This window comes from Melospiza melodia, chromosome 25 (assembly GCF_035770615.1).
Source record: "Melospiza melodia melodia isolate bMelMel2 chromosome 25, bMelMel2.pri, whole genome shotgun sequence".
Taxonomy (NCBI): Eukaryota; Metazoa; Chordata; class Aves; order Passeriformes; family Passerellidae; genus Melospiza; species Melospiza melodia.
This window is the reverse complement of record NC_086218.1, coordinates 11,023,702-11,033,666: the sequence shown is the minus strand read 5'-3', so window position 1 is coordinate 11,033,666 and position 9,965 is coordinate 11,023,702. Positions and strand designations below refer to the sequence as shown.

Here is a 9,965-nt window from a genome sequence, read left to right as displayed (position 1 = left end):
AAGGTGCCAAAGTGCCACCTCTTGGTGCCACCATGTCCCCTCCCCTTGATGTCACCCCAAGGTGCCACAGTGCCCCCCTTCAGTGTCACCCTTCGATGCCCTCCTTGGTGCCACCTCAAGGTGCCACCATGCTCCCCCCACCTTGATGTCACCGCTCAGTGCCACTGGGCCTCCTCCCTACCTCAATGTCACCTCAAGGTGCCACTGTGCCCCTCTCCTTGATGTCACCCTTTGGTGCCGCTGTGTCCCCTCCCTTGGTGTCACCCCTCAGTGCCCCTGCTCTGTGCCACCGTGTCCCCTGTCAGTGCCACCATGTCCCCTGTCAGTGCCACCATGTCCCCTCCCCTCACTGTCACCGCTTGGTGCCCCCCATTTGTGTGACCCCTCGGTGCCACCGTGCTCGCCCTCAGTGTCACCCCTTGGTGCCACCGTGCCCCCCCTCAGTGGGACCCCTTGATGCCACCCTCGATGTCACCCCTCAGTGCCACCGTGCCCCCCCGGGTGTCCCCATTGTCCCCCCAGTGCCACCGTGTCTCCTCCCCTCACTGTCACCGCTTGGTGCCCCCCATTTGTGTGACCCCTCGGTGCCACCGTGCCCCCCTCAGTGCCACCCCCCGGTGTCCCCCCGGTGTCCCCGTTGTCCCCTCACCCTCCAGAGGCCGAGGCTGAGCAGGGCCAGCAGCAGGAGCCCCCCCAGGGCGCTGCCCCCCAGGATCCACAGGGACACCGGGAGCCGCCGCGCCCGCAGCACCTCCAGCACCAGCTGGGGACGGGAGATTGGGGGCAAAATGGGGAATTTGGGGGGATTTGGGGTAAAAAATTGGGAATTGAGGGGGGGGGGGAAATGGGGATTTGGGGGGAAAGGGGGATTTAGGGGGAAATGGGGAATGTGTGGGGGAAAGACAGGATTGAGGTGGAGAAATGGAATTTGGGGGGAAATGGGAATTGGGGGGGAAATGGGGGAATTTGGGGGAAAATGGGAATTGGGGGGGAAAATGGGGGAATTTGGGGGGGAAATGGGGGAATCTGGGGGGGGAAATGGGGGAATCTGGGGGGGGAAATGGGGGGAAAATGGAGATGGGGGAAAGAGGGAATTTAGGGGGGAAAAATTGGGATGGGGGAGAAAAGAGAAATTGGGAGAAAAACCAGGATTGAGGGGTGAGGAAATGGGGAGTTTGGAGAGGGGGAAAATGGGGGATTGGGGGGGGAAATTTGGGGGAGGGAATGGAGAATTGGGGGGGAAAGGGAGAATTTGGGGGAAAAATGGGGAATTTGGGGGGATTTGGGAGAGAAATGGGGGATTTGGGGTGAAAAAATGGGAATTTAGGGGGGAAAATGGGGAATCTAGGGGGTGAAAGGGGGATTTGGGGGGGAATGGGGAATTTTGGGGGGAAATGGGGATTTTGGGGGGAAATGGGGAATTTGGGGGTCCCACCTCCCTGTGCTGTGCCCCCTCCTCCAGCACAAAGAGCCCCCCTTCGACCCCCAGCCAGACACTGCTGACGATCCTCAGGCTCCTGAATTTCACCTGGGGTGGGAAAGGGAATCACAAACATCTTAAAATTCAATAAAAAGATAGTAAAATTAAATAAAATAATAATAGAGTTAAATATAATAGTAACAAAATTAAATACAATAATATTAAAGTTAAATAAAACAAATTAAATAAAATAATAGTAAAATTAAATAGTTAAATATAATAGTAAACTTAACTACAATAATAACATGAAATAAAATAATAATAAAATTCAATAAAATAAAATTAAATACAATAATAACATTAAATAAACTAATAACAAAATTAAATAAAATAATAAATTTAAATACGATAATAACATGAAATAAAGTAATAATAAAATTAAATAAAACAATAACAAAATTAAATACAATAATAACAACATTAAATAAATTAATAAGATAAAACAATAAACTAATAATAAAATTCAATATAAAATAAAAATAATAAAATAATATATAGAAAAATAATAAAATACAATAACATAATAAAATTAAATAAAATTAAAACTAAAAATTTAAATACAATAATTAAATTAAAATCAAACATAATAATAGAATTAAATAAAACAATAAAACGCAATATGATAGAAGTAAATAAAATTATAAAATTAATTTTAAAATAATATTTTTTAAATTATAATTCTTATAGAAATCTAAAAATAAACCAATTTTTTTTCCTTATTTTTAATTTTTTTTTTTTAATTTAATCTATTTAATAGAATTTATTCGGGGGGTTCCCCATTCCCCGTGCTCACCCCGCCGAAGGAGCTCTCGTGCAGCCGCTGCCGGAGCTCGATGGAGGCGCCCCCGCCCCGCCCCAGCCCGGCCAGGCCGCAGCTCAGCCCCCGGCAGCGGCTGCTGGAGCAGTCCTGGGGGGCAGAAACATTGGGGAGCCCCCCAGAATACCCCAGGGTGGGGTGAAGATCCCGCCTGAACCCCAAAAATATCCTGGGAGTGGTGGGGGAAACCTCCAAATCCCTGAACCCTCCAAATCCCCCTGGAGTGGTGGAGACCCCCTTTGAGCACCCCAAATTTCCCCGAAGTGGGGATCCCCCTGAAACCCCCCAAAGCCCAGGATGGGGATCCCTCTGAACCCCCCAAAATACCCCAGGGTGGGGTGAAGATCCCGCCTGAACCCCCAAAATATCCTGGAGTCGTGGGGATCCCCCCCTGAAACCTCCAAATCCCTGAACCCTCCAAATCCCCTGGAAATGGTGGGGATCCCCCCTGAACCCCCCAAAATACCCAGGGTAGGGTGAAGATCTCGCCTGAACCCCCCAAATTCCCTGGGAATGGTGGAGACCCCCCCTGAGCACCCCAAAATACCCCGGGGTGGGGTGAAGATCCCCCCTGAACCCCCCAAATACCCAGGGTGGGGTGAAGATCTCCCCTGAACCCCCCAAAATATCCTGGGAGTTGTGGGGGAAACCTCAAAATCCCTGAACCCTCCAAATCCCCCTGGAGTGGTGGAGACCCCCCTGAACACCCCAAAATACCCCGCAGTGGGGTGAAGATCCCCCCTGAACCCCCCAAATTTCCCCAAAGTGGGGATCCCCCTGAAACCCCCCAAAACCCAGGATGGGGATCCCCCCTTGAAACCTCCAAATCCCCTGGAAATGGTGGGGATCCCCTCTGAACCCCCCAAAATACCCAGGGTGGGGTGAAGATCCCCCATGAATCCCCCAAAATACCCTGGGAGTGGTGGGGATCCCCCTGAACCCCCCAAAGTCCCTGGAGTGGTGGGGATCCCCCCAAATTTCCCCAGAGTGTGATGGGGATCCCCCCCGCTGAAACCTCAAAATCCCTGAACCCTCCAAATTCCCTGAAAATGGTGGGGATCCCCCCTGAACCCCCCAAATCCCCTGGAAATAGTGGGGACCCCCTGAACTCCCCAAATCCCCTGGGATGGGGTGGGGATCCCCCTTGAACTCCCCCAAAATCCCCAGAGTTTTGGGGATCCCCCCTGAACCCCTCTGGAGCTTTGGGGACCACCCGGATTTTTTGGGGATGCCCCTGAACCTCCTGGGAGTTTTTGGGGACCCCTCTGGAGTTTTGGGGACCCCCCCAAACCCCCCCTTTGGGGTCACATCCAGCCCTACCAGCCTCTCGCTGTGCCGCAGCTCCTCGGGGGGCACCGGGGTGCCCTCGCTGGGGGGGTGCAGCCTGCAGGAGGCCTGGGGGGGCACAAAGGGGGGCTCAGGGGGCACCAGCACAGGGGGGACCCCATAAGAGACCCCCCCCAGGTGTCCCCCAGACTCACGTTGGCAGCCAGGAGCCGGGTGACAGACAGGATGGGGGCCCCGCGGTGGCCCAGGGCGGGCAGGGCCATGTGCAGGGTGAGGTTCTGCAGGGGGTGGCACCCCAAGTTCTGCACCTGGGTGGGGAGGGGGGCAAGGTGGGCGCCACAGAAGCCGTGAGGAGCAGCTCCAAAATGTCCCACCAAAGCCATGAGGAGCAGCTCCAAAATGTCCCACCAAAGCCATGAGGAGCTCCTCTAAACTGTCCCACCAAATCCCTGGGGAACATCTCCAAAATGTCCCACCAAAGCCATGAGGAGCTCCTTCAAATTGTCCCACCAAATCCCTCCAAACTGTCCCACCAAATCCCTGAGGAGCATCTCCAAAATGTCCCACCAAAGCCATGAGGAGCTCCTCCAAAGTGTCCCACCAAAGTGTCCCACCAAATCCCTGAGGAGCATGTCCAAACTGTCCCACTGAATCTATGAGGAGCCACTCCAAAATGTCCCACCAAAACCCTGAGGGGCCTCTCCAAACTCACCACCAAATCCCTCCAAAATATCCCACCAAGTCCTTGAGGGGCTCCTCCAAACTGTCCCACCCAATCCGTGAGGAACGTCTCCAAAATGTCCCACCAAAACCCTGAGGAGCTCCTTCAAATTGTCCCACCAAATCCCTCCAAACTGTCCCACCAAATCCCTGAGGAGCTCCTCCAAATCCATGAGGAGCATCTCCAAACTGTCACATCAAATCCTTGAGGAGCTCCTCCAAACTCTCCCACCAAATCCCTCCAAACTGTCCCACCAAATCCCTGAGGAGCTCCACCAAATCCATGAGGAGCATCTCCAAAATCTCTCCCAAGTCCCACCAAATCCCTCCAAATTGTCCACCAAATCCCTGAGGAGCATCCCCGTCCACCAAAGCCCCTCAGGACCCCCCAGACCGCTCCCCCCCATCATCATCATCATCATCATCATCCTCCTCCTCATCTCCTCACCTTGAGCGTGGTGGTGAACTCGGGGCCGGCGCTGGAGCTGAAGGTGCCCAGGGGGTGCAGCTCATAGCGGGGCAGGTTGGTGGCACTGGGGGGACACGGAGGGGTCACATCCATGCTGGTGTCCCCCTCAGTGACCCCCCCACTCTGCAGGTCGGTATTTTGGGGGTGTCCCCGACGCCCCCAGCCCCACCTGGACAGGAACACGTTGGCCTCGTAGCGGATGGGCACTGACAGCTCCACCACGTTGTCCTGCGGTGTCACCTCCCTGCTGTCACTGCATGGGGTGTGGGGACACTCAGGAGTGTCCCCAAATTCTGGCCACGCCCCCCGGGTGTGGCTCCGCCCCCCCAGGGCTCAGCCCCGCCCCTCAGCCCTCACCTGGTGGCCCTGAGCGTGAGCTCGGCGCGGTCCAGCAGGACGGAGCAGCTGAACTCCAGCTCCAGCGTGAAGGACACCTGGGGGTCAGGGGGGTTGGGGGGTCTGGGGGGCACCGAGGGGGTTTGGGGGGACAGGGCTTCTCCTCGGGGATCAGGTGGGACAGTTTGGAGGAGATCCTCAAGGATTTGGTAGGACACTTTGGAGGGATTTGGTAGGAGAGTTTGGAGGGGTTTCTCAGGAATTTGGTGGAGAATCTGGAGGAGCTCCTCAGGGATTTGGTGGGACATTTTGGAGAAGCTCCTCAAAGATCTGGTGAAGAGTTTGGAGAGGTTCCTCATGGATTTGGTGGGACATTTTGAAGGAGCTCCTCAGGGATTTGGTGGGACATTTGGAAGGAGCTCCCCAGGGATTTGGTGGAGAGTTTGGATGGGCTCCTCATAGATTTGATAGGACAATTTGGAGGGATTCCTCATGGATTTGGTGGGACATTTTGAAGGAGATCCTCATGGATTTGGTGGGACATTTTGAAGGAGATGGTCATGGATTTGGTGGGACATTTTGGAGGGATTTGGTGGGACAGTTTGGAGGGATTCCTCGTGGATTTGGTGGGACATTTTGGAGGGATTTGGTGGGACAGTTTGGAGGAGCTCCTCAGGGACTTGGTGGAGAGTTTGGAGGAACTCCTCAAGGATTTGGTGAAGAGTTTGGATGGGCTCCACATGGATTTGGTAGGACAGTTTGGAGGATTTCCTCAGGGATCTGGGTTGCCCCCAGGCTGCACCTGGAGCACGAGGCTGGGGAAGTGGGGGTTCCCCGGGGGTTCCCTGGGGGTTCCCCGGGGTCTCTCGGGGTCTCACCTTGGCCTGCGAGCGGAACACGGGGTACCCCACGCTGCAGCGCCGGCGCTGCCCCCCCAGGGCCGAGCACTCCAACTTCACCGAGCTGGGCTCCTGCGGGGAGACACCACGGGGACATGGAGCTGAGGGGCTGGGGACACTGGGAGGTGACAGCAATGGAGCCCTGGGGGCCATGGGGGACCAACAGAACGTGATCTGACACCTGGGAGGAGCTGGGGACACCATGGACCCCCCCGTCCCCCTTAAAATGGGGAAATGGGTTTGGGGACCCAGTGGACTCCAACCCATCCCACCAGCAACGGGCTGGGACAAGAATGACCCAGAGGTTCTCCAAAGACCTGGGTCTCCATCTTTACCCTGGTGGGGGAGTTTGGAGGAGCTCCTCATGCACTTAGTGGGACATTTTGGAGGAGCTCCTCAGGGATTTGGTGGGACAGTCAGGAGGGGCTCCTCAGGAATTTGGTAGGACAGTTTGGAGGAGATCCTCATAGATTTGGTGGGATATTTTGGAGGTGCTCCTCATGGATTTGGTGGAGAATTTGGATGAGTTCCTCATGTACTTGGTGGAAATTTTGGAGGGGTTCCTCAGGGATTTGATGGGACATTTTGAAGGGGTTCCTCAGGAGCTTGGTAGGGCTCCTCATGGATTTGGTGGGACAGTTTGGAGGGGCTCCTCAGGGACCTGGGCTCCCCCAGGCTGTACCTGGAGCACGAGGCTGGAGAAGTGGAGGTTCCCAGGCAGCTGCAGCCACAGGCTGGCATTGTAGGCGTTCTCCTTGCGGTTCTCCAGCTCCACCTCCACCAGCATCCTCCTCCGGCCCTTCCGCAGGACGTGGGGGCTCTGCCTGGGGGCCGGAGGGGGGTCACAGGGCGCTCCTGGCATCCCAGGGACACCATGGGGACACTGGGGGGACACCAGGGCTACCTGGAGCCCACGATGTCCGTGGTGGCCTTGAGCACCAAGTCAGTGACGCACTCATCGTCGTCGCCGCAATCCTTGAAAAACGGGATCTGGAAGGAGACAGGGGGGGATCCGGTGTGATCCCAGTGTGATCCCAGTGCCTGGGGGCGATCCCAGTGCCGGTGCACACCCCTCCCAGTACACACCAGTTTGCGGAGGGAGGTGGGAGACGCCTCATCCAGCACGGAGCCGCTCGCGGCCTCATCCAGCGCCCAGGTGAGGCTGAGGCTGAGGGGCCGCAGGTAATCCGAGGTGTCCTGCACAACCGGGGGGTCCCGTCAGCCTCACCCGGGCGGGACCCCGGGAATGGGGCCGGGAGGAGTCCCCTGGGAATGGGGGCTGGGAAGACCCCATGAGGGCCGCGAGGAGCCCCCGAGGGCCGCAAGGAGCCCATGAGGGCTGGGAAGACCCCATGAGGGCTGGGAAGACCCCATGAGGGCCGCGAGGAGCCCCCGAGGGCCACGAGGAGCCCATGAAGGCCGCGAGGAGCCCATGAGGGCAGGGAGGAGCCCCTGAGGGCTGCGAGGAGCCCCTGAGGACTGGGAGGAGCCCATGAGGGCAGGGAGGAGCCCCTGAGGGCAGGGAGGAGCCCCTGAGGGCCGGGAGGAGCCCCTGAGGGCAGGGAGGAGCCCATGAGGGCCGGGAGGAGCCCCCGAGGGCCGGGAGGAGCCCATGAGGGCAGGGAGGAGCCCCTGAGGGCTGCGAGGAGCCCCTGAGGGCCGGGAGGAGCCCCTGAGGGCAGGGAGGAGCCCATGAGGGCCGGGAGGAGCCCATGAGGGCCGGGAGGAGCCCCCGAGGGCCGGGAGGAGCCCATGAGGGCCGGGAGGAGCCCCAGGACTGACCAGGACGTGGAAGGGGACGCGGGCGCAGCTCTGCCGGCCCAGCGGGAGCTCTACGCGGCGCTGCAGCAGCCGGCGGGCACCGGAGTCGAAGGCGGCTCGGGATCCCGGGCCCCGCTCCTCCAGGGACGCGTTGTACCGGAGAGCTGCGGGACAGGGGCGGGTCAGGGCTGGGAGAGCCGCAGGACAGGGCCTGCTCCGGTGGGAGGGACTCGGGGAAACCGGGGATGCCCAGGGACACTGCCAGGAGCCTTGGGGTGCTCCAGGAGCCTTTGGGATGCTCTGGGGTGCTCCAGGCCCAGCCAGGGATGCTCCAGGAATGTTCCTGGAAGGCTCCAAGATCCTTTAGGATGCTACAGGACCTTTTGGGATGCTCTGGAATGCTCCAGGAGCCTTTGGGATGCTCCAAGGATGTTCTGGGATGCTCTGGGATGTTTCTGGGGTGCTCCAAGGACACTCCCAGGACCCTTTTGGATGCTCTGGGATGCCCCAGGGACCCTTTGGGATGCTCCAAGGATGCTCTGGGGTTCTCCCCACCCAGCCAGGGATGCTCCAGAGACACTCTCAGGACCCTCTGGGTTGCTCCAGGACCCTTTGGGATGCTCTGGGATGTTTCTGGGCTGCTCCAAGGACACTCCCAGGACCCTTTGGGATGCTCTGGGATGCCCCAGGACCCTTTGGGTGGCTCCAGGACCCTTTGGGATGCTCTGAGACGTTTCTGGGGTGCCCCAGGCACACCCTCAGACCCCGCAGCCCCCGGGCCCGCACTCACCCACATCCATGCCCGGGGGGGGCGCTCCGGGAGCGGCTCTGGGCGCGGAAGCAGAGGCGGGCACGGAGGCAGACGGCCCCGGAGCCGCCGCGCCGGCAGTTCCGCCGGGTGACGCTGACAGCCGCCGGCTCCACCGACACCGCCGCGGCCACCTGCAGGATCCAGCGGGACCTGCGGGGCACGGCGACACCGGGCACCTCAGCGGGACCGCGCGGGGACAGGGTCTGGGAGCGTCCCGGGCTCTCACAAGGGGAAACTGAGGCACCGAGTGCCTTTCCTCCTGAATGTGCCCGTGGTCATGTCCCCTGTTCTCGGGGTATCCTTGTACATCTCCATGTTACTGTTTCTTTTCCATGGCCCCATTCCTGGGGCGTCCCTGTTCTTTGTCCATGTCCCTGTCCCCATTCCCAAGGTGTTCCTATCCCCATTCCCAGGGTGTCCCTGTCCCTTCTCCATGTCTCCATTCCCGGAGTGTCCCTGTTCTTTCTCCGTGTCCCTGTCCCTTGTCCCTGTCCCCATTCCCAGGGTATCCCTATCCCCATTCCCAGGGTATCCCTTGTCCCCGTCCCCATCCCCAGGTGTCCCCACCCCTGTCCCCTGCTCACCGCAGCACCACAGCCGCCCCCTGCGCCCCCACGGCCACGTCCACCAGTCCGTCCCCGTCCATGTCCGTCTGTCCGTCCACGCTGATCCCGAAGTACCGCAGGCTCCAGCCCAGCGCCGCCGCCTCGATGCGCTGGGAACCAGAATTTTGAATTTTTCATTTTTCTGGCCCAGAGATGGGGTGACTGAGAGGCTCAGTTGGTTTTATAAAATAGAAAAATAGTTTAAAATGTAAACTCTTAAAATGAAGTTAAATAAAATACGAAAGCAAGTAAAAATAAACTCGAGTAAACTAAAATCAAGTAAAATAAATATAAACTTTTAAAATAAAGTTAAATAAAATAAGAAATCAAGTAAAAATAAAATCAAGTTTAAAAAATCAAGTAAAAATAAATATAAAGTTTTAAAATAAAAGTTTTTAAAACTTTTATTCTATTTTTAGTCTCGTGTGAAGGGTGAGACAATCCAGGTGTTATAATTCACGCCATCACAATCAGAAACTAATTATTTCTTAATTATTATACACTATAAGAGTGTCCTTTCTCCATGTCCCCATTCCTGAGGCGTCCCTGTGCCATCTCCATGTCCCTGTCCTTTCTCCATATCCCTGATTTTGGGGTGTCCCTGTCCCTTCTCCATGTCCCCATTCCTGGGCTATCTCTGTCCCCTCTCCATGACCCTGTCCCTTCTCCATGTCCCCATTCCCGGGGTGTACCTCTCCTTTTTCCATGTCCCTGTCCCTTCTCCATGTCCCTGATCCCGGGGTGTCCCTATCCCTTCTCCATGTCCCTGATTTTGGGGCA

The 9,965-nt window shown here is 57.0% G+C and overlaps 1 protein-coding gene across 1 annotated transcript; it reads right to left on the bottom strand.

The window, feature by feature from the left end:
- Positions 1-1,323: 1,323 nt before the first annotated feature.
- Positions 1,324-9,226, bottom strand: LOC134429106 (integrin alpha-10-like). The gene is made up of 15 exons (XM_063176193.1): positions 9,165-9,226; positions 8,564-8,730; positions 7,791-7,933; positions 7,095-7,205; positions 6,913-6,998; positions 6,691-6,832; positions 5,988-6,080; positions 5,131-5,207; positions 4,943-5,026; positions 4,753-4,837; positions 3,779-3,892; positions 3,618-3,692; positions 2,274-2,387; positions 1,436-1,528; positions 1,324-1,344 (listed from the first exon to the last, which is right to left on the bottom strand). Exons 1-15 carry the CDS (start codon positions 9,224-9,226, stop codon positions 1,324-1,326), a joined length of 1,467 nt encoding a protein of 488 aa, XP_063032263.1.
- Positions 9,227-9,965: the final 739 nt, after the last annotated feature.

Coding starts and splice junctions, on each gene's coding strand:
- LOC134429106 (XM_063176193.1), bottom strand. CDS start 9,226: ATGGACGGGGACGGACTGGTGGACGTGGCCGTGGGGGCGCAGGGGGCG. Junction 6,999..7,094: donor CCACCTCCCTCCGCAAACTG/GTGTGTACTGGG, acceptor GTCTCCTTCCAG/ATCCCGTTTTTCAAGGATTG. Junction 5,027..5,130: donor CTCACGCTCAGGGCCACCAG/GTGAGGGCTGAG, acceptor CACCCCATGCAG/TGACAGCAGGGAGGTGACAC.